General features: G+C 41.3%; 3 protein-coding genes across 4 annotated transcripts; all 3 read left to right on the top strand.

Annotated features, from left to right (window-relative positions):
* Nucleotides 1-142: 142 nt before the first annotated feature.
* dbnlb (drebrin-like b) lies at nt 143-8,012 on the top strand. Of its 2 annotated transcripts, XM_079160687.1 has the most exons (15): nt 143-270; nt 2,018-2,073; nt 2,308-2,420; nt 2,503-2,577; nt 2,836-2,985; nt 3,462-3,539; nt 3,968-4,119; nt 4,246-4,297; nt 4,534-4,605; nt 4,907-5,033; nt 5,378-5,494; nt 5,859-5,933; nt 6,156-6,214; nt 6,723-6,831; nt 7,317-8,012. In XM_079160687.1, exons 1-15 carry the CDS (start codon nt 188-190, stop codon nt 7,451-7,453), a joined length of 1,455 nt encoding a protein of 484 aa, XP_079016813.1. In that variant the 5' UTR covers nt 143-187; the 3' UTR covers nt 7,454-8,012. The 2 variants fall into 2 exon arrangements, with proteins under 2 accessions (XP_079016813.1, XP_079016814.1); XM_079160688.1 differs by lacking the exon at nt 5,378-5,494.
* Nucleotides 8,013-15,395: 7,383 nt separating this feature from the next.
* On the top strand, nt 15,396-19,022 carry arid5a (AT-rich interactive domain 5A). The gene is made up of 5 exons (XM_079160569.1): nt 15,396-15,499; nt 15,602-15,654; nt 16,441-16,538; nt 16,623-16,788; nt 16,879-19,022. The coding sequence occupies exons 1-5, from the start codon at nt 15,406-15,408 to the stop codon at nt 18,112-18,114; spliced, it is 1,647 nt and encodes a 548-aa protein (XP_079016695.1). The 5' UTR covers nt 15,396-15,405; the 3' UTR covers nt 18,115-19,022.
* Nucleotides 19,023-20,475: 1,453 nt separating this feature from the next.
* Nucleotides 20,476-23,564, top strand: gins4 (GINS complex subunit 4 (Sld5 homolog)). The gene is made up of 8 exons (XM_079161710.1): nt 20,476-20,691; nt 20,805-20,891; nt 21,389-21,502; nt 21,593-21,690; nt 21,782-21,870; nt 22,010-22,100; nt 22,225-22,329; nt 22,645-23,564. Exons 1-7 carry the CDS (start codon nt 20,593-20,595, stop codon nt 22,319-22,321), a joined length of 675 nt encoding a protein of 224 aa, XP_079017836.1. The 5' UTR covers nt 20,476-20,592; the 3' UTR covers nt 22,322-22,329; nt 22,645-23,564.
* Nucleotides 23,565-23,659: the final 95 nt, after the last annotated feature.

Genomic DNA, 23,659 nt, shown 5'->3' with positions numbered 1-23,659 from the left:
AATACAAACTAGCTCCGTGCTGGCGGAGTGTCCCGCTACACAATATGCAGGACTCCGTGGCTAACATGTAGCCACTAGCTACAACTAGTCCATCGCTGCACAGCTGAAAGTCGGCGTCATCGACACTCCTCCCAATAGGAAGGGCGCATCCCGGATAGCTAGCTGGCTAGCTGTACTCCGCACAACGATGGCAGTTAATCTCAGCAAAAACGGCACCGCATTAACAGCTGCATTTAAAGAAGTGGTAGATGAAAAATCCAACACCAACTGGTAAGGAGCAGTCTTTTCAAAAACAGCACTAGCGCGTGTGTAGGAGGCGTTATGTTAGCTTCAGTGTTATCATTCAGCCGTTTGTCAAGTAACGTTAAGTTAACGGTAACCTAACGGTAGCTAGTAACATTGTTAATCAGCTAGGTACACTGACCAACCAACGGGCTAAACACCTAATCTAAGTCATGTCTTGCATGTGTTTTATTAACATATTTGTACGAGTTTGTCATGAAATTGGATTGATAGGTTGATGGCTACCATCACCCACTTCCTGGTAAGATATCAGAAGTTAAATAAGGCCAACATGTGAAAGTCACATCCAGGAACTTCCTCTTACCGCTACCTCACGTTACAGAAGTGTGTGTGTTGCTTTGAGGTGGAACCCAAACCTGTTGAAGACAGCGACAGTGTTTAACGATGACCTGAATTAATTAATCGCAACGAGGCAATTGCCCAGAGAATCCTGCTGGCCATATATCCAGTCCTAAAAGTTCTCTCTTTTTAGGCTGTGACTTGGACAGCCACCTTGCTGTTTCTATAGTCTTTTGTAAAGTAATTATCATGTAAATTACAATGTAGTCCTATCACCTGGTTGCATGACAATAATACAATCTCATAAGTTTCTGTATGCGATGAGGCCAAATGGTTTGTCTGTGTGGTAGGCCTACTGAGGCAAAACCAGAGCATCTATGGTTTTCTATTTAATAAGACCCGAAGGCCTGAAATATTATTTGCAACCATAATTGCTTGCTATTGAATTAGCTAGCTAGAGCTGCAAATAAAGACTTTCTTCATCAATTCATCTCCAGATTATTTTCTGTATTAATGGAACAGTTGTTTTGGAAAATGCCAATATTAGACATTCAGTTTCCAATCATTTAGACCAAAGAAAAGCATTAAATCCATACAGATTTAGGATATATTTGCTTGGAAAAATCCCTGAAATGATAATCAATTATTGAAATTGTTGCATATTAACTTAATGGCTCTGACCTAGTTGTTTCAGCTCTATATCAAATGGTAGCTGTATCCCTCCCTCATCCTCTAATAGTCCGTCCTGACTACAATTGTTGTGTGATGTTGTAACCTGGGACACAGGAAGACGCAAGATTAACTGAGTTCAGACCAAACTGTTGTTGTGGCTGTAGCGTTAGTACCTCGCTGAACATTCTGGCAAAGATTGGAGTGTAGAGTTGAGATAGATGTACAACAGGAGCTTGATGAGTGGATGGGTCTCAGGTATGCAGGTTGATTGGCAGCAGGAGAGAATTGAGTCACACGCACGCGCACGCACGCACGCACGCGCGCGCGCGCGCGAGAGACCATACAAGAAACAGACGGAAAGGGACAACAGCAGACGCCTTAGAAATAATGGAGAGGCCCAGCCAAACCCTGACTATATTACTGGCTGTTATATTACTCGGTACAGTAATACAACAATAAAGGCCATAGATTAAATTATAAACTCACTGAAACAACTCATTTACCCATAACCTGTAAGAATGACTAACATGGCTGATTTTAATTGGTTTTAAAATGGCAGCAGTATTGTATTGACACTACCATACTTCTCCTGTTGGAATAGGGCTTAGCTTAGGGGTGATGTTGCATAAAATCTGTGTACAAAACGTCCATTGTTTTGATTAGTATCAAATGTTGCACATCAACCTCTGGAACTAAACCCTTGTCTGTCTCAGTGTGAGCCGTTTAGCTGGTATTTTAATATCCTTAATCCTGTTTTTCACAGGGCCTTGTTCACCTACGAGGGAAACAGTAATGATATCCGCCTGGCAGAAAAGGGAGGTGAGTAACCGAGTAGATACTGTTCACAGGGTTTTATGGTCTCAACACGATATTATCAGATGTGTGCAGGAATTTCACCGTCAACGTTTCAGTACAGCATGCAGTACTGAAACGTCAGCACAAAAGGCTTGTCGCTGCTTTCTCCCCCCCCATAATTTGTTAGAAGAAAAATGCCCACGGTTACACAACCAACCACAGCAGCCGTTTGACTTTTCCACAATGTTTATTTGTCAGATGGAGGACTGGAGGAGTTGGTTGAAGAGTTGAACAGTGGAAAAGTGATGTATGCTTTCTGCCGGGTCCAGGATCCAAATTCTGGCCTGCCTAAATATGTCCTCATCAACTGGGTTTGTGCCACACTTAACTATTGTACAATCGTTTGTCTTCTTTGAAGTGTCCCTCCTGGAAGAGTCATTCTTTGTGTTTCAGACTGGAGAAGGAGTGAAGGACGCCAGGAAAGGATTATGTGCAAACCATGTCAGCTCCATGGCCAATTTCCTTAGGGTAACATTGCACCAATATGCATTTTAATTTCAATCTGTTTATGTTTGCAGAGAAGGTTATATGTGTGCCAGTCTGCATGTTAATGACGGTTTTGAGCTAGACTAAACACAAAGAAATCATGGGGTTGTCAGCGTCCTTCATGTCATATCAGCAAACAGCGCACGATCGGGTGGCGCGTGCTTAAATCAAGATAACAACTGTAGGTGTTTCTCTATTTGTGCGAGCATTAAAATGAACTTTTATTGAACTGCGTTTCAGGGGGCCCATGTCACCGTAAACGCCAGAGCAGAAGAGGACGTGGAGCCCGAGGTGATCATGCAAAAGGTGGCCAAAGCCTCCGGAGCCAACTACAACTTCCACAAAGAATCTTCCAGCCGCTTCCAGGACAGCGGTCCTCAGGGTCCCGTGGTATGCAGCGCATGCAGTTCCTGCCTTGTGCCCTCCTGTTCGCTTATGTTTCATGCTGGAAAGATAAGCAGAGGGTTAGATCTTAACTAGGCTCCTTAATCTCAAGACATGGATACATTTGAAATGTTTGTTTTTACTTCTCTTTGTTATGACTGCCATACACACTCAACCAGCTCTCACACTGGAAACAAGTCTCAACAAACAATATATATATATATATATATATATATATATATATATATATAATTAGACACACTGTGTGTTAATATTTTAACCAAATATGTGGTGTGACATCAGTTAGAGGGAAGATAAACGGTTTTATCCAGTTAATGAATAACGACAATGAAGACTGAATAATGATGAATTAGGTTAAATATGCTGACCAACGCTTGTCATAGTTGGATCCCACTGCATTCTCTTTTTATAATGTAAAAATGTTTACACAATGGTATCAAGTTGTCGTTTCCTTCATGTAGGGCTCAGTGTACCAGAAGACCAACGCCATGTCCGAAATCAAAAAGACCAACAAGGGCAACTTCTGGGCTCAAGCTGAGGTAGGCTCCTGAACTTATTAAGCACTAAGCTGCTGCAGACTTCAACTTCACCTCTGAGACAGTGTCAAAAATACCGTTAAAAAAAAAAAAGTTATATTGAAATGTTATTGAAATTGCAAGAACTCTTAATATTGCACGAGTCTGCAGTTTTTAAACATTAAACACATCTTTCCATTTCGTTTAAAAGACTATAAAAATACAAGGCAGGCAGTTATTATCCATCACGAATGTAAGTCAGCAAAAGCGCTCTTGTAACTTGGTCCTTTGTCTGCAGTTTATGCTCATCACCACACCTGTCACAAATGCACCCAGAAAGCGGTGCTCATTGCCTTGCAGTGTTGTTAGATAAACTATTGCGAAGTAATGTCTGTAATATTTGCAAGACGCCAAACCCCGTCGCTGACCGTGCTGTCTGATTTGGCTTTTAGAAAGAAGAGGAGAAACGTCGCCTGGAGGAGCGGCGCAAGGCGGACGATCAGCGCCAGCACCTGGATAAGGAGACGAAAGACAGAGAGGCCAAGGAGACAGTGCAGAGGGACCAAAGGGACAAGGAGAGGGCCACTGTAATCGACCAACAAAAGTAGGTAGAAGCTGAAGGAAATGCACACCGGTTAACACCGTGATGAAGTATCACCTAATTACTAAAGGGTTCAAATTACAAAGTTTCTTCTCGTCTTCTAAATGGTCTTTTTTTTTTTTTTCATAGGAAGTACCAGCAGCAGCAGGACTCTGAGAGCAAAGATCAGGGCAAACGCTCGGTGAGTGTCTCACAAGGTTTCACTCGGAGTAAATAGTTTTCAACTGTGAAGTAACCTGACGCATATCAGGACTCGGATGCTAAAATGAGGGTGAATGTGGATCGGTGTGAAATTTCACATTGAGTGCTACCCACTTATCTACAACTATTTTGATAGTTAACTAAGTTTTGGTAGTGCACACATCTTGTTACGGTAGCTAATGTCAGCCGTGCCAACATTGATATCGACATTATCAGGAGGAGGAGGAGGAGAACCAGGCGGCCCAGAAGAAAGCACTCAAGAGAGGTGAATCTGTGGAGAAGGCCGATGTGAGTTCCCCTTCCTGAAAGCGCTCTCTTCTGGCCGATCTACTTTCCTCTTTATTGCCTATTTCCAAACAAGTGTCTTTCTAATCAAATGGGAACCCTTTGAAGCTCAATGTAACACCTGTTTTCCACTCTTTGCTGCATGAGCTCTCCTTTCTCTGCGATCATTTACGGCGACATCTGTCCGCCCTGTAGTTTTTCCTCTCTGCAACACTTCCCACTGCATTATTAATAACCTGCGGCTGTCTAATGCGTATTGCATGTATTGTTTGTTTTCCCTTTTCTTTTTTTTTTCTTCTTCTAGGAGGCGGCTTCTCTCATCTCTCAGCGTGCTATGAACCCCAGAGAGATGTTCAAGCAGAGAGAGAGGGGAATAACTCCCAGTGACTCCTCAGACGTTCCCTCTGCTGCCCCTGCCAGCCCCCAGCCAGGTATCAGCCGTGCATACACAGTGACCTCTCCATATATGTCTTGTTTGCTTTAAATGTCACAGCCCTTCCTGCATTACTGCAAAGCTCTCTTAGCCTCGCTCTCAGCTAGCGGAGATTACAAACCGGGTGATGTTTCTAGAGGAGATTTCCTCCCGACACGGTCTGTCTCAGAGCTTTATCTTCCCATCAGACTGCCTAGTTGTCTCATAGTCATGCCTAACACTGTGTCCCCATCATGGTGTCTGCTCTTCTTCCGTTCAACCGGTCTGCACTATGTTTTCTCTCTCGTCCATTTTTTTTGTTTTTTTGCATGATTTGGGGGTTCCATATGTGTCTCTGCTCAGGGCGTCTGCAAAGCCCTTTTCTGTCTAAGCCAGTGTATGAAAGTGAGCGAGCCACTTCACCTCAGCGCCAAGCTTCTCCTGTGCCAGCAGGCTCCGCCTCTCCTGTCCGCGCCACAGGTGTGAGCTCTCACATGCACACACACACACACACACACACACACTAGTACATATAAAATGCATACACTACATTTTGGGTGACATTCTCATACTTAACTTAAAGCTCCATGTTTCATTTGTCATTGTTGTTTCTGTGTGTGATCATCTTCATAATCCTTATAATCACAAATTGCCTCATGATTCATGCTTCCATTCAATGTGCTTCTTGTTTCCTAAGAAACTTTCAGATTATTGTTTTGTTGTAAGTGCACCATGCCACCAGTCCCCTTATGTCTGAGAGCGGTGGTTGTTTCCGGCCTGTGTGGACTTGTGAATGTGTTCCCCTGTGTACATGCATGTCTGTGCTTGTGTTTTGGGTGATAAGAGCCTGATGTGGATGATGGACAGTCCAGGTGTGAGTATGATGAGCAGGAGGTGACCCCCCAGGAGCAATGTGAAGGTGGGGCCCATTTCACACAACACCACCTTCAGTGTTAAGCATCAGTTTTCCAACCCACCCATCTGCATCTCATATACATTGTTTTGTGATTTGTTATAAGCACATATTATCCCCTCCAGCTAAATGGTGCTGTCAGGATCAGCTGCTGCTGCTGCCACCTGCTGGTAGGTAGACAGGTAGACAGCCCCGACACCTCATACTGATGGTAATCTGTCTTTTCAGAGAAGACACCGGCTGCCAACTCCTACGTCCAAGAGACGCCTTGTGAAGAGCCTGCTAAGGTGATTGTTTACTTACTGACTGTTTATTATATAAAAGAAGTAGCTCAAATCAAGCAACTGATGGATTCATAGCTGAGAAGGTGGAGCAACATCCTACCCATGCGAAGCAACACACCTCCACCTAACAAATAGTACAAAGTCTACAGGCAGTTATCAAAGTCATCTTATTGAAGCTGGACAGTGTTTCAGTGGTCGCACAATGAATGGCAACATACAAATAATGTAAATAAATAACTAGATAATGAAATTGAGCTATGCTAAATATGCTAGCTGCTAGCTGTGTAGGCCACGTACCATAGCAAACCACTTCTGTATGTGCAGCCAGCCTTTATTATATCAAACTTTATTATTTATTAATTACAAGAAGAATTTTCACATTGCCTTACTTGATGACCTTTTTAATAAAAGTAATAGCTCACTGAAGTCTGTGATATGTTGTGATTATACCACGTCCTGTCATGAACTATTGCTTCAATTGAAACACCACGTTGCTTTATTCCATTCCCAGGTGGAGGAGAGCAACTCTCATGAGGTGACTGCTGAGGTGACTGCTGAGACAGCTGAGGAGACACCAGACAGAGGCACCTGTGCCAGAGCCTTGTATGACTACCAGGCTGGTGAGTTTTAATTTTAATTTTAATCACAACACCGTAAGAGTAAATGGACGTAATTCCTAATTGGTCAAGTAACTGTCACTAATATTAAAGAGCAACTTAACGGCCTGTTTTAGATTGGAAGTGCCCCCTTTACACAAAAAAACCCCATTAAAACTAGACTCTCGCGCCACTATTTTAGATTTTTCTCTTAATTTTTCTCATGTTGCCGGTGTGGAAGTTCTTCAGTGTCAGTGAAAATGATGTAAAGCTCACAATTTGTAACACTTGCAAGTCCATAATAAGTTGTGGATGAACAACCATAAAGACATTTGGAACAGCTTTAAGATTTGTTTGAGTGAGAGAAGGTCCTGTAACTTAACAAAAATATTTCTGTATGCTGTCAACTATAGTTCTAAGATATGTACTAATCATGAATCGACCAAGAAAATTGCATCTCTATTGAAAATGTTGTCTGACGTTCATGAGACACTGCTCTTCTCCTCCAGCTGATGACACGGAGGTCTCATTCGATCCCGACGACATCATCACCGGGATCGAGATGATAGACGAGGGCTGGTGGCGGGGCTACAGCCCAGACGGCCATTTTGGAATGTTCCCAGCCAATTACGTGGAGCTTATGTAGCCTCAGCCCCCCCCCCCCGCCCCCCGCCCCCCCTCCACACACCCATACCCACACCCATACCCCCATATTATCACACTGGCAGCCCCAGAGGACATCTGCAGTAAAACAACACACAGTCAGTCCTTGCAAACAAGTGAGCTGCGATCCTCCACATCATGGACCAATGATCGGATGGTAATGGTGGGCCAGAAGCTTTTGAAATCTCTCGTATTTTTGTGAAAGCAATTCTATTAAATTGTTGATGTTGTGAGCAACATAGTTTAGGGAATTGTGAAGACCCAAAGTCAGACCAATGCTCCCACTTCCCCCCCAAAATGACATCTCTTTTCCTATAAATGTGATGCAGTACAAAATCAGCCTTTGTTTAGTCTTTAATTCAGTAGTAACAACACTTCTAGTTCACATTCCTTACAAAGTGACTTCAGTTCTATTTCAGGTATAATTTAGTTGTTACTTGTAGCAAATGTTCCTGTACGTTGTCAGGAACAAAAAAAAAAAAGAATCAAAGATGGCGGTACAAGCTACAGTATAATCCTTTGCCTTGTTTTTGCCTTTCTTTGCTGGCAGACTGAACTTTCCTTTTTTCATGTGATTGATCCTTTGTGAATTCCAAACCATGTTTTAGTACTGATATTTAAAACAAACCACATTATGTTTGCTGTGCTCTGGGTGGATTTAGTGGGGAATGCATAAAACGGTTCAGTTCCCTTTAACTGTGACTTTTTGTGGTTTTCATTCATTCTTCATCTGAACCAGATTATTTCAACATATTTAACATTTCAGGGACAAGCTAAAGAGAAGAAAACAAAGTCAGCATTATTTTTCTTTGCGTGGATCTCGCTGGTCTGAGGTTGAATTTGAGTGCGTTACAGATCTCTATTAAGTCATTTGTGCTGTTGCGGTGCGATTACGACTGGAAGTGAATGCAGTGACATTTTAAATGAAAATTTCTATGTTCACTGTTTTTATCATGGAACAAAATTCTTGCTCTTTTAAGCTTCGCGGTCAGTCCATAAAAGGAAAAATGAATTATATTGAGTAGAAAAGGGCATCATGTATCCATTGCATTATTGTTTGTTTTTCCAGAGTCTATTGTAATGCACATGACATTCTTCATAATAAAATAAATAACCAAAGTCGTGTTGTGACATCTTTTCAGAGCATATCGTAGGCAGCATTCATTTTAGAAAAGCTTGAAATAACATGGCGAACCTTTAGGGATTTTCAGAGGTCTAACAGGAACTCAGACATATACACAGACACAGTGTGTGCTCTACAGTCCGTTTCCTGGAATGAGGCAACAGCTGGGGAATTCACCTCTAATGCATAGGTTTCATTTTCACACGAAAAATCTGGTTTTGTCTCCCACATCCTTCATTTAAATCTTTGTTAGGCTGAATGGCAAAATATGTGTTCCAACTATTTTAAATGAATGCATAACATAAATCCGTATAAAATATATCTTTCCAATATATTTTTTTATTCAGTTTAATTTTAATGTTATGTTGGATTTTCACTGTTTCAGACATTTGCTATCACTTGCTAATCTTTTATTGTGCAAATCACACGTTTCTGCTGGATATTACTCAAGAAACGAACTGAAACTAGCCTTAAGTAGTGTTTCGTTAAAGTCCTCCTGCAAAATGTCATGCATTTTGATACCAATCTAATAGTAAATATTCAATTTCATCCTGTATCAATTTTAGACTTTAAATGTAATTTGATATTAGCTCGTAACTAAATGAATCAACCTATAAAAATACCCACATAAACCTACGCCCTGTAGAAACACCACGTGTGTGTATATATAAAAAAGTCTCTCTCACTATTTACGACTTGCACCTCTGCTTTCAATGATTGCAGATATGCTTCTGTTAGTTTGTACTTATCCCTAAAACAACCGGGTGCGTCTTTAAACCCATTTATTCTAGGAAAAACCTCATTCTGCTAATAACCGTTTGTCACCATGACTGGAATCATACTCACCACTTTTCACAACATACGCAGATTGTTCCCAGGATAGTGACTCACTTCAGACAGGAAATCTTTTGTGTGTTGAATTCACAATATTTTCTCCACACGTTGTCATTTACATTGTGCTGCCCTCATCTCAACCTCATGTTGATCGCAGTGAAAGTCTGAAATGAATAGCTGGGGATTTTCTCGATCTCAGAACCGATGTTTTTGCTCATCGTCTCTACATTTGTTGTCGGCTGCAGGAGATAGAATTGATCTCAAGGGTTCTGCAAAACACTCTCAATTAAATTATATTGAAATAAATTTCCTATAAAGCCTCATGTAAGACATAAACTGTAAATGTGTTGTTGTAGTTCAAATATCACCACACACAAGTTATTTTATTTCTGCATTAGATCAGTCTTGCCCCATGAAGTCTCACTTCTCACTGTCTATAAGAATCATATCTTATCGAGATGGAATTTTTTATTCCTATATTTTACAGCTACATCTTTTATTCATAGGGGAGGTGTGGGAACATAAACAGTTTATCACACCTCTTCCATTTTATGCAGCGCGCCCAGTGCAGGAACTCAAAAAGCAAAACAAGAACTTGTTTTGTGTCTATCAAACCAAAAAAATCCCTCTTGAGATTTGGACAGTTTGTAGATATTTGGTTATTTTGACATTTAAATGTTAATCATTTTGAAATGTCATACTCTATCCGCAACAGATGGGGAAATAGGGCATCCCCTTTTAACTAGATCAAAAACACGGGGAGGAAATGTGGATCGTGTTGAGTGCAGCTTCATCATCCGTCAGTGTTTTTATCACAAGATCGTGTCATTTTATTGAGTGTGGGGCTGACAAAGGAGAATGGAGGGAAAACACAGTAGTATTTTAATGTGACCAGAGAAAATACCTGAAAAATGTAAAAAAAAATACAAGAATAACTGTTCTTCTTTAATCACACATGAAATCCTTAGGAAAGTAACTTGACCTTGATGTCCTCCACATAAGGAACATAACCTCTTGAGACGACTCCCTTTGACTCATAAGAGGGAGTAGAGAAGTAGCTGATCGTTTTCTTACCACTCATCTCTACTTGAAAAAGCTGCTTCTGCATTGTCTCACATTTTATTTTTAGCCAATATCTTTTAGGCAATGGCCGGTATGGAACCATTTTAAAGAAGTAGGTCCTCACCCCTTCCTTAAAATGTAAGGTCTGTAATCCCTGAAGCTACCAGCCAGTCTCAAAACTTTCATTTACCTAAATGTTTACTCAGCTTTTAGCTGTAAAGAGTCCAAACTACATGCTTGTGTGTCACTTAAAGCGCTTTTTACGGTAATACCATTGCAGCGTAAAATTGTCAGGGATTAAAATTTAGATTTCATTTAAAATAATATGATGCAATTAATGGCAACCAATATGTATACACTTGAGTACAAATGAAAGAGTTACCAGTGGTTTATCTTCTCACCTTAATGCAGGGACTCCAGGACACTGTGACATCACAAACTCATTATAAAGTAAGGAAACAAGACGTTTTCAAACTATGCTTACTCAATGTATTCAATGCTTTGTGTTGTACCACTTCAGAAGATGTTTTTAACAGGAAATGTTTCTCCCTTTACACACATTATCACACAATTATTACACGTGCATCTAAAATCAATATTAATTTCCGTGCTGAACTAACAACACACATTTATTTATGAAAACAAAACTGTAGCATTTGATTTGGAATCCCTGTATCATGTTCATTGTGTTACAAACAGTTTATAAGTAATTAGCCAGCTCCAAGAAATATTTGATGCTTCATCAAAAATGACGTGCATTGGTAGTAAGTGGCACAGCCTTGCTTCCTTTTTTTTAGAATAAAATCTTAAAATACATTGTTTTAATGGTGTATACATCCGGAATATGTTATACATTTACACACTTTTAAACCTCCATTTGGGCATCAGTTGAATGTTTCTTTCACTTCCCTAAATTCAGCTATTTTGGTGGATTTGAGTCCAGTCTACACACTGAAGGTGACCAGGCTAAAATCATTGTGTCATAAACGTTGTTGAATTACTATAAAGTCTATAAAGACATTTTTAGTCTCATCTGTGGTATAATTTTATTATGTGTAAAATAGTAATGAAAAAACAGTAATGACATTACAGTTCAATGTACTGCTAACAACATTGGAAACATAAGACGACAACTTCATTTCCTCATATTTATTTATCTGAAAATAAGAAATAAACTACTTATTTAGCATAGCATCAGATTCTGTTGAAACTGGACACAAAGAACAAATAATTGAACACAGACGTTGTTGTTTTTTGTCTGAAATTCAGGTGATGAAATAGAGAACAGACATTGTGAGACTTGAGTGACGCAGAAAAAAACTCAGTTTCCCAGACTTATTTGCTGCAATGCAAACAGTACAACCAATGAAGCTGTTTTGTGGAGACACCTTCCTGTTTTGTGGTGTGAAGTTGAAGAGGGCGCCGCGTGAATTACTGTCACAAAACTCTGTCAAGCCAGAGACTAGAAGACAACTTCTGGAAATGGGTAAGAAGGACTTTTATGTTTGTTGTACTGCCTTATGTATTTACTGCTCGCAATTATATACTGTATAGTTTTGGATAGTGATCTTGATAAATATTTACACTTCCTAACATTAAATTACCTTCTTTGAACAATATATGAAAAACTGTACCAGGTCTCTCAGAAGTAATGTGAATACATTCATTTGTGAAATAAACCAACTAATTTGATTTAGAATATCATATTATGCCTCAGGAATTTATAATTAATCTATCACAATATTCTGACTGACATCAATATCTGGTGAAAACACCGGAGCGAATGCATTTGTTAATCGGTAAAGAAACAAAACCATGAAAATGAACAGCCCCGGACAAATGATACAGTATAACAAAAACATTTGCTCAACACAGGAAATGGAGTATAGCTAGAGGCTACTGAAAGCAGAATTAAAGGTTCAAGCCACAGCACAGGAAATAAGTGATCTCAAAAGAGAAGCATATTGGTTTTGCACACAATATCACTGTGGGTGGAGGGCTACAAGAGCGTTGGAGCTGACAGTTTGTGAAGAATCACATTTCATTGCTTGTGGTCTTTAATTTCACTTTCCCTCATAAAATGCATTAATACGGTCCGAATATTGAGAGAAGCTTGACGCATGACAATCAAATGCACAGTGTTTCTCAATATCTCATATTTCAGTACCAATAGTACTATTATGTGCACTTAACAAAATACAAGGAATCATTATGTTTTACGTATGCTGCAGTGTATTCATTTAGATTATCTCACCGTTGCCAATTATTGTTTATGTATTACAATATCATACAGTGCAGCATACAAGTGGTTATGTTCGTGAGCAGGAAGTGGTTTTGCAAACTGTGGTTTTATATCAGACTCAGTTGACAATATGTTCTACAGATTTCTAGTTTTTATGCTGATCAATCATCTGACCATTACATAGATTACATAAAACGACTACATTCCCAGCAGTGATGACGTTCTGCTTTAATACTTTTTTAACCTGCTAATGTTTCTCCAACGTGGAACGTTTACCAATATTTCTTTTAAGCGCTTGCTTCCTTGACTGTGGTTCTTTGAAATCAAATTCATGATGGTCTTTTGGAGTTAAATGCTAAATGCCTTGTCCCTGCTGTGTGTCTCATGAAGCGCAAGAGGACCAGAGTGAGACATCACAACAAACAGCAGCCAGCGACGAAGAGCCGGGGACAGAGAACCAGGTACTAACCTCAGTCACTGCTGATTAAATGTCAGTTGGCCTTCTGGCAGCAGTCTGGGCAATTTCCATCCGTTACAGTTAATCAGTGACTACAGACATGACTGCTCAGTGAGCTGTGTTTTCATTTCCTTTTTTTTTTTTTTGTGAATTTTAGATAGTGGCCAATTTTTTTCAAGTGCTGATTGTGTGAGTACAGTTGTCTCATCTTGATGGCTTATTGTGAAATGAGTAACAAGGAATATGTGATTCTGCTTTGTATCCTGAGAGGGCCACGAAACGCACGCACATCTCGCCCCATGAGACACACCACAATATTTTCATTGCACATACAGAAACTGCCGGAGGTCTTCACAAGCCAGTATTCTGGTAAGTGAAATGAGAGGTACAATATGAGAAACACAAATTAGCTCATCACATTTCCAAGGCTGGTGTTAGTTGAAAGCCTGGTGGTTTTTGTGGCCTGCCGATAGCATCAATACAGCACGCCACTGACAATCATTGTGAGAATCACACGTCGACACATTGACATCAACATCACCCACGCAGTTTTCCAAATAAATGTATCTAGTGGAAATCAACTGAATGTTCCTCAATGATATTCGCACTCTGGTGTATAGATTGAGATCTGCAGCAAGGGGTCTACAGGGTGTGGCTTAGAGTGCAGACGTTTCCTGTTGGCAACCGTGGATGCATGAACCTCCAAGTTTTGTGAATCAGATCTGAAACAGCGACTGAATACCGGGGAATTTTATGCAGGATCCCCCCCAGCAAAAATGTAACAATTTTAACGTACGCTCTTCTCATTATTTTAGTTGCGGGTGCAAATATAATTTTGTTCCATGTTTATCAGCCAATCAAGACAATTAAAATGTATCAAATATGATTTTGAGACATTTTGAGTAGAAACATAATATGTGCAGTGGGAAAAGCTGGTGATATAGAAGTGGAAAGTCAGAGCTGTTGGCTGGGAACAGCATTGTGGAGCCGCTGAACTGTGACTCAGTCCGGGTAATCTTGGTTAGAGGCCTGCACCTTCACTATTACTCACTCTGGAGGCCTACTTCTCGGAACCAGGAACCACATAGAGGAACTTTATTCAATATGAAACCACGTCAAGCTGATTTGTTGAACAATGACTGCTACAGAAATAAAGCCGCTTCTCCGTGTGCTGATTCAAAGTAAGATACTGACACTGTCCATTGTGGCCTCTTTTGACTTCCAATCTACTGAAATTGATCGATCAAACGCGCAATGTGAGATTTCACATTTAAATATCGGCATGAAATAACAGAAGTGAGTATTTGTGCTGTGGGAATAATATTGTTGCAGTAAAAAAACTGACAACTACCATTTATCTATACCACACACTGTATACACCCATCAAAAGACAATACGGTTGAGTTTTTTTAAGGAGATAACTTAAAAGCAAACTTTTAAAGCTGTACAACAACAACATCATTGTGTTAAATATTCAGACACTGGGTCATCTTCATCAACAGTTTCTCTTCTTAATACTTTAGTGTTTTATACTTCTCGTCTTGAAACCTTTCTAACTGCTGATTTTGCTTCTGCTTGTCTTCACTGTTTCATTTCTCCTTTCTTGCAAACCACAAATAGTGACATTGTCAATTTCTTACACTGAAGTTCTGGGTAGTTGTAACACTTGATACTTCTAATTTCTTGGTATCTTAAAACCCTCCCCGTTAATCAAACTAGTTCCGCAGAAATAAAGCAAACATGCAGACAGTTATTACTGAGAAACGCAAAGCAGCAACTTTATTCAAAGTTTGTTTAAAACACTTTAATATATAAAACATTCTTTTAGCTTTATGCTTGTTTTTCAAAGTGACGTTTGTGATACCGGTGACTGACAACTCTAGACCAAAAACCCCACAAGTCTGCTGCTTTCTCTCCAGACAGGATGTGTAGCGGTTATCTATTGAAAGTAGCGGTAGAGCCCTATTCTCTGATTTTAACATTTGTCATCCCATGAGATGACTCTGTGTGTCTTCTTTCCCATCTCTGTCAAACTGGTTTCTATATCAGTGCAGAGGATCATGTCATATTGAGCAACTTGATTTCCATGCAAAACATTTGACATGTCTTCTCTAATGCACCTGTTTTTCACCACACTAGGCTTCTCCCTCTGTCATTGAGATCCTCTATGACTCTATGACTGAATGTGAAGAAGAAGCGAGGCCCAAGCTAGTGCTAATGGAGGAGAAGGCATTTGTATCAAGTCTGCACTCTTTTATGAAGGACAGAGGTACTCCTATAGAAAGGATCCCACATCTGGGCTTCAAACAGAGTGAGTTGATGTTCATTAGCACAGTGCTTGATGTTGAATGAACACATTATTCACGTGGCCTTTGAATACAAATTAAGTTCTTATGTGTGTCTTTTTCCCCAGTTAATCTTTGGAGGATCTTCAAAGCTGTTGAGAAACTTGGGGGCTATGATTCAGTGAGTACAAGTTCTTAATTTGACTATAGTTCATAGTCCTTTGACCGGTGTGTTTACAGGTTTCTAAGTGGAAAGTGTGCTATAAGTCAGGTGCAGTAACATGGTGGTTTTTACCACGCTGGAGGATATTTAGCTGTCGAGCTCTCGTTGCTCTGTTGTCTTTGATGTTGACACCGTGGGACAAGATCTGAGCGTGCAGCTCATGTCGAAATCGCACTAAAGCGAGGCTGGGGCTCTAAGCGGGGTTGACCCTCACCACCACCATCACTGCTGCCTCTGTGTCGCAAGGTGTAAACACAACATAAACCGCCTACTTACCTTGAAAAATGAAAGTGTGAAAACCAGCAGACTTGTCATCTACTCAAGGAGAGAGAAGACCTTCGGCCAAAACACCCCCCTGTGCACAACATACATGTAAACACATTTAAATAAAATAATTGAAACATTTAAATTAAGAGTAATACAAATAGGTATAAGATAAGTTTAAGCTTCAAACAATATCTGATCACCACAGTTTCTTCCAAATGGAAGAACTTCCTATACCCACACTTACTGTATAAAACGGCACAAAAAAAGAATAAGGCAATGTATCTATGTGTAATGTAATTATGATTTGTTCCCTCGGGTGGCAGTCACAAATCAGGCAGCCTTTCAGTTTGTAGGGTACCTGGAGTGATGAGCCACTGAGACTCCTACTTCTCTCACATTTAAATGAAAGGTTATTGTAACCATTACAGGTGTGTGTTGCTACATATGCACATTTTCTCACACTGTGTTATCCAACAGGTGACAGCACGGCGTCTTTGGAAGAAAGTGTATGATGAGCTGGGAGGAAGCCCAGGTAGCACCAGCGCTGCCACTTGCACTCGCAGACACTATGAGAAGTGAGCATCAGTTTGTTTCGGAACTTACCTGTCAAATCACGCACTGTATCAACGGATTCATAATCAGAGATGTGTTCTGTTTAGGCTGGTGCTGCCCTTTGAAAGACAAATAAAAGGAGAGGAGGACAGACCTCTGCCTCCAAGCAAACCGCGGAAGCCATATAAGAGAAATTTGGACGGCAAGGTCACCAAGCCTGAGAGGAAGAGGAAAACGACTCAGTCGGACAGAGAGGTGGACTCAGAGATAGAGGTAAGATGCTTTATTTAGGAAAAGGTCTCAAAAGGTGAGAAATCTGTATTCGCTCATAAAGTGTCCTAAAACATCCCCTGTATTTTATAGATACTCACCCAGAGAAGTCCAGAGGCTGCCTGCCAAAGCGAAGCAGGGATGCATCCTCACCCCGCTCTCTGGGCCCCCACCTCTGATAGACACCGCCCAGACGTCTCTCTGCCAAACAGAGCCACCGCCGGTCTTTGCACTTCTGTCTATGCCCACCTTGTCCCGGTCCCCACATCCAGCAAGTGGACTGCTCATGCTGCCGGAGAGGTCATCTCTCCTCTGGAGAAAAAGAAGCGGATGGCTCAGGCGAGCCTTAACTTGCCACTGGATCCTCACACTGAGGATAAAGAAAGGCCCTCCGTCATTCAGTGCTCCCAGTCTCCGGCCCGGGCTTCTTCCAGCCGGAACTGTGACTCCTCCGACAGCTCCCCGCTGCCTTTATCCCCTTCCTCTTCACGCAGCCCTTCCCCTTACTCTGTTTCATCTGAGGACGGCGCAGAAGGAAATGAAGATAATCCCGCATCGGGCTCTGAAGTTTCCCAAAACTGTACCAGCTCTGTGAAAAATACACCCAGCTGTAGTGAGGAAAGGAAGTCTGTGAGCTGTAGTCAGATATCCAAAGACCCTGCAGGACAGAATAAAGACATCAGCTCCCTATCAGCAGACTCCATTAAGGTCCAGAATAAAGACTCTGACTGGAAGCCTATCCACAAAGGGAGTGGCAAATATTCCAGCCAACCTTTCCAGTCATTCTCCTCTTCCACGGTGAGATTCGATTGGGCTCCAAGATCTACCTCTAGCTTCACCAAAGTTATTCCAAAATCTGTGCAGCTTCTGCGGCCCGCTCCTATTCGGCCAGCTTATAAAATCCAGCACGGCAGGTACATGCAGCAGGACGAGTCTCCGACTTGTGCGAAGAAGCTGAACAACATGGCTCCGTGGCTCTATCAGACAGAGAAGAGGGAGAAATCCAGGACAATGCAACAGAAAGTTCCCCCCACTCAGCAGAGTCTGGCCCATTCCACCGCCGGTCTGCCGGCGTCGTGCGTCCTGTCGAGCTACGACAAATCAGGGAGAGACTCCCGACACCAGCCTCTATTACACCCTGCTTTTCACCCCCACAGAGTGAGACTACCTCAATCTCAGCTAATATACCGACACGTCCCGATGAGTCCAGTTCACCCTGCTCTCATAGGCTCTGCTGTTTACCCATATCCCTACTCCATTCCTCTGTTAAATCCCCAAACTGGATATGCCCTACCTGCCATGCATCCCATTTACCCTCACAAGCTGTGATTCTTTGTATTTCAACTCTAGACTTCAATAATAATAATAATAATACATAAGCGCAGTTTGTTTTGTTTTTAGACTGTAGAAGGCAGCCTAATTTGAGCTTGTTGGCCTCCTTCTCTATTGCTCATAGTCATTTTGGTGAAGCCCTACTTGTGTTTTGCATATGGCTTAAATATGCAACACAGAAATATTTATGTGATGTGGCTTCACACACAGCCATCCCCCAGTAGTAATCTAGTTACTGTAAGATCATTAACTGTGTGACTGTGTTGACCTTCTGTGGCCAAACCAAACTACACTGAAGGGAAATGAAGTCACAGCAGTCAGTGATGGCTAGAGATACAGTATCTATAGGATCACAGTGAAACAGGTTAAATCGTGCGTCAAACGGATGAATCATTTTCTATCTCTTAGCAGAACTGTGCAAAATGTACGTATTAAATGTATGTATTATTTGATATTGCCATAGTATGATTAAATGCAAAACAATAAGGCACGGTGCTTGTTCAATGATATATTTTTGTGATTATGCCACATTCTCAATAGCTGGCCTGAACATAACCAGTTAAACTAAACTAAACCACAGTTGTTGCACATTTGTTCACACTTGCACAATTCCAATACTTTGTGTTGAAAGCAAAGAACCTTCTTGTTGTACTGTAATGTGAAGTCTGTTGAACATCATGCTACTTCATGGGGCGACTGTGGCTCACTGAGAGGGTCGTCCGCCGACGGAGAAGGTCGGCGGCAGCCCACTGCTCCCTACTAGGGATGGGTCAAATGCAGAGATTTCCCCACTGTGGGACTAATAAGTCATTTAAAAAAAATAAAAAAAATGCTGTATGTACCATCAATGTTTAGATGTTTTCCAAACATTTCATGCGAATGTATTTAAACAGAGAGTAAGGAAATTATCACAGAAAAATGACAAAAATAAACATTAGAAATGTATGAAAAACCTTTGGTCCTTTGTTTTTATTATAGAAATGTTTCTTCATACCATATCATAATATATTTCATCATACAGCCCTAAACATTTTGAATAGAAACGTTGTCTTTAAGTGTTCGTGATTTTTAAATCTGTTTGTCGACCATTTGAACATTGAATTTGTCCCCAGATTTACGAGTGATTGACATCATCAGTATTATAGGAATGGTTTTATATGTTTTTTCATCATGCAGGAACAAATGGGCTCCATGTATATGAGCAGGTCATCAGAGAATAAGAAAATGAAGTACATGAGTCACAATGTTATGACAAAATAGACAGAACAAGCCTGTGTTTTCATGTTTTTTCACTGTGCACAGCTATTCAAGCAGAAGAAAACGGACCTTTTTCTGAAGTAAGCGATTAGTCATGCAGCCAAAAATCTGAGCCATCCTAAAAACATTGCAGCACAGCATTCATGATGTTTTTGAAAACCTTTCTTCTGGGCATGGACGTGGTAGCTGTGGCAATAATGTCTGTTTATCTGCTGTTATGAAATGACAGTAGCTCTCCAGATTGTGGTGCAACCTGACTTAAACCCTGCAGGTCTGACGAAGAACAGATAAGCCCAGAGGAAGCTACCGAGTGAGAATGCAATAATGAACGTCACTAAAGTGACCGCAAGATCATTACTGATGAAAATAACGATGAATTATGAGGCAAGAGCAATGAGGAGGAAAGAGGAAATCAGGCAAATGAAATTCTGCTGCAGGCCACAACGTGGTTTAAAACAAGACAGCTGGAACAAACCAAGCAGATGATGCATCTCTGTTACATTCACATACAGATGCACAAGGGTGAAAGAGACGAGAGATTGTGCAGAGCAGACATGTTGACTTTGGCAATCTCTGTGGGAAATCGGTTTCCCTGTTTTGACTGTGTCTTCGTGTGTGTGTGTGTGTGTGTGTGTGTGTGTTCATCAGCTGTACATATTTCTCATTCAAATACAAATTCCGTGACAACGTAATTTGTTGTAACATCATTATATTTTAAAAAAAGAGTGTATAGGGCACAGTACATACAATACATACTCTTTGTATAGGCACCCGTAGTCCACAACTCCCTGAGTTTGGACTCTCAGGAAGCGCTACTTTTAGGCTGTTTAAATTCCGTTCCTACAGAGGCTGACACCAATGACCATGTTAGAAACTCTAGCCTAACTGTCTATAAGGTAATGTATTTGAATGTATAGCCCGTCCATAGTTTGTTTTAAACGCTAATCGACGGTACACACGCCACACAGCATGTGAGGAATCTTGCCTTACAGATCCTGTGTAGGGCATAATATAGTTATCTCAGATCTCGCGAGAATAGCTCTATTGGCGCGAATAAACAAGGAGCTCCTACATGTGAATTTACGCTGCTGTGTTGCTGGTGTTCGGGAGACTTTCCTAAACTGCCGTTTGAATCGCTCAACATTTAGAAAGTTCAACACAAAGTTAACGTTTCGGTGACGCTCTTCATTTTGTCTGTTTATTCGTAAAAGGAGAACAATGTCGGACGCTTTGTCTGATGGCGGCGGCGACGTCAACCAGGATGACACTCAGGAGGATGTTATGACCCCGGCGGAGCTGATAGCCAAGCTGGAAGAAGTGAGACTGACGTTAACGCCGTTAACAACGTGTCATGGCGTCTCATATTAGACAGGTCAGCCGTGGATCCTCACAGCTGTGCTCTCTCTCTCTCTCTGTGTGTCCCCTCGCAGGCCTGGCTGAATGAGAAGTTCTCACCGGAGCTGCTGGAGAACAAATCGGAGGTGGTGGAGTGTGTGATGGAGCAGCTGAGTCACATGGTAAACGGGGAATACCTCCATCTCTGTGGGTTGTTTTGTCTGACTAGCGTTACATTTCTAAATGTCACTACACAGCACATACAGTGTGGTGCTGTAGGCAACCATTGTTATGGTGTTCATGTTCTCTTTACCCCAAATAAAGAAGTAATACAATGCAAAAAGCACAACAATTGCCTCTGGAATGCATTTCATATACTCATGTACTCATTTCATATGCATAATAAGTATTGTATTTGTACTTAGTTACATTCCACCTCTGGTGTTCTGTCAATTGTTTACGTCATAAATGTTAGGAAACAGGAAGTAATCTGTATTACTTGGTTTGCTTCACCTCACTGAGTGACGAACACATATTTGAAGTTGTTGTATGGATCTATGAATGACTGGATTATAGTAATCATATTATTTTCATATTCCAAATCTTTGGCTTTCTTGTTGTCAGTCACCCTGAATAAAGGAAATCTCTGACAGTGTCCTCTGATCTTTTCCTGCGACAGGAAGCCAACTTGCAGCGGGTGAAGAAAGGCGACGCGAAGGCCAGCATCCATCGCATGGAAATAGACCGGATCCGCTTTGTGCTCAGCAGCTACCTGCGCTCTCGTCTGCAGAAGGTCGGTAACGTCAACATATATAACTGTGTTTGACATAAAGCTCTCGTTTCACTCGCTGCCTGTTGACAGATTTGCCCGATCTTTGTGTAGATTGAAAAGTTTTTCCCGCATGTCCTGGAGAGAGAAAAGTCTCGGGGGGAGGGAGATCCGTCCCTGCTTTCACCCGAGGAGTTCGCTTTTGCCAAAGAGTGAGTATCGTAGAGTGAGGTCACACAGCTGTTTGTTTGTTCTGCTGTTTTTGTGACACTGGGGGGGTTTAAAAACACATCTGGTACACAGGTACTACGCCAACACAGAAACCTACCTGAAGGCTGTAGCACTGAAGCGCATGCCCCCCAACCTGCAGACAGTGGATATGCTCAAAGCAGGTAAAATCCTGCTCGTGTTATCTTTTATCTTTACTGACATTTACGAGAATTATTTGTGCCTGGACTACAGGTGATGGCATTTGCTCTGACATTTCCACTGCCCGTCCCGCTAAGTCCCTGTGCTCTGATGTAATCCTAGTCCCTGAGCCCGGCCTGGACTCCTTCGTGTTTCTACGAGTGAAGGAGAGACAGGAAAACATCTTGGTTGAGCCTGAAACAGACGATCAGAGGTACGTTTTATTTCAACTCCCCGCTAGGTGGCGGTGTCCCCCTCTCACGTTCGGTGCCGTTACGTTTTTTCTGCATTTATTCTGAAAACGACTGATCTTATCTCCACGCTGTCTCTTCTATCAGAGAGTATGTTATAGATCTGGAGGAGGGCTCTCAGCATCTAATGCGCTATCGAACTATAGCGCCGCTTGTTTCAAGTGGAGCCGTGCAGTTGATCTGAACGTGGAGGTAAGTAACGATGAGTTAGTTTGACTGAGTCATCGTTCTCATTAACGCAACACGGCCCTCGCACCCTCTAGCACTGATCTCTGCTATTTCATTCTCGCAGATCTTACATAAGCAACGGCTTCGCTGTGACATCTGGATTTATTTTTAGCTCTCTGTTTTTATTGCAGTGTTCATCGTCTCTTGGCAACATATTATGGAAAGAAATGTCTCTTTTAAGAACTTTGAATATGTTTACAATGAGGCAGATTTGTCATTTCACTGCACGATGCTTCACGATCAACTACGATTAATACAAAGTCATTTCCGTTGTGACAGGTCTGTCTGCTGGTGTGGATGATTTTGAGCTCCCTGAGGTCAGAAAATGAGCAGTGGCCTATTTCCGTAACATAGCGGTAATGAGGAACATTAACCGGCGGTGATTACATCTGGATTTGCACTCATCTTCCTCACTGTTGTCATGATGAAGGACTAACTCGTCGGGACAGAAACACAGACATTTGTTGCACCATATCTTCAAGACGTGCAACTCTAAAACAACACCAAATATGAGGTTGTTTTGTGGGAGGTGCTTGTTGACGAAAAAGCAGCGTTTTCAGTGCTGTGCTGTTATTTTAGGATATTTTTTAAAATCCTGTCACAACTAATCTGCTTATTAATTCTGTTACTTTACCCGGATGACTCACGTTATTGGTCTTTTTCCTCTGCTGCTCAGTAACGAGATGCCCCCGAAGGTGAAATGTCACCAGTTTGCGCGGCGTCGTAGAGCAATATCAGCCCAAAGTGGGCACGTATGAAAATACATCATATTTTTAATGACATTCACACTTAAATGAATGAGAATTACTGTCATTATAAATAACATAAATCCTGTTAGTGTTCAGATAACGTCTGATATCTCTTCATTTAAAGTGTCTTTTGTGTGTGTGTGTGCTTAATTTAGTGTGGAACGTTGTCTTCTCTGAGACATAATTGTTGTAATAACGTTATGTAAGAGTCTCAAAGGGAGCAATCAGTGCTCATTGTTTGCCCTCACACAAATTGCCCAGTTTTGGGAACTAATCGGGGACTGAGGGGAGAGCGAGCGTTGCAAAACTGAACCACGTGTCAACTGACTGTCGTCTTTTGAACCGCACTGCTGATCGAGCTGATACGGAACCCTACAATGCAGTGTTATTGTGAGACGAACAATCATACACTGAGGGATGTTGAACATGTGGATTTGAGAAAAATAAATACACTTGTAAATGATTGAAGGTTTACAAAAGCATGTCATTTCATTATTTCTTAAATGCAGCACCCCTCACCCAACATCATTGCTTTACCTCATTCA

Source organism: Pholis gunnellus, assembly GCF_910591455.1.
Source record: "Pholis gunnellus genome assembly, chromosome: 6".
In the NCBI taxonomy this organism is placed as follows: Eukaryota; Metazoa; Chordata; class Actinopteri; order Perciformes; family Pholidae; genus Pholis; species Pholis gunnellus.
Note: the sequence above shows the minus strand (reverse complement) of the source record. Positions and strands in the feature narration are given on the sequence as shown.

Excerpts from the sequence above, each read along its gene's own strand:
- dbnlb (XM_079160687.1), top strand. The coding sequence starts at position 188 with ATGGCAGTTAATCTCAGCAAAAACGGCACCGCATTAACAGCTGCATTT. Across the intron at positions 5,495-5,858 it reads CTCTCCTGTCCGCGCCACAG|AGCCTGATGTGGATGATGGA; the intron begins GTGTGAGCTCTC and ends TTGGGTGATAAG. Across the intron at positions 5,934-6,155 it reads CCCCCAGGAGCAATGTGAAG|AGAAGACACCGGCTGCCAAC; the intron begins GTGGGGCCCATT and ends CTGTCTTTTCAG.
- arid5a (XM_079160569.1), top strand. The coding sequence starts at position 15,406 with ATGGAGGAGAAGGCATTTGTATCAAGTCTGCACTCTTTTATGAAGGAC. Across the intron at positions 16,539-16,622 it reads ACTCGCAGACACTATGAGAA|GCTGGTGCTGCCCTTTGAAA; the intron begins GTGAGCATCAGT and ends TGTTCTGTTTAG. Across the intron at positions 16,789-16,878 it reads AGGTGGACTCAGAGATAGAG|ATACTCACCCAGAGAAGTCC; the intron begins GTAAGATGCTTT and ends TGTATTTTATAG.
- gins4 (XM_079161710.1), top strand. The coding sequence starts at position 20,593 with ATGTCGGACGCTTTGTCTGATGGCGGCGGCGACGTCAACCAGGATGAC. Across the intron at positions 21,691-21,781 it reads GAGTTCGCTTTTGCCAAAGA|GTACTACGCCAACACAGAAA; the intron begins GTGAGTATCGTA and ends TCTGGTACACAG. Across the intron at positions 21,871-22,009 it reads AGTGGATATGCTCAAAGCAG|TCCCTGAGCCCGGCCTGGAC; the intron begins GTAAAATCCTGC and ends ATGTAATCCTAG.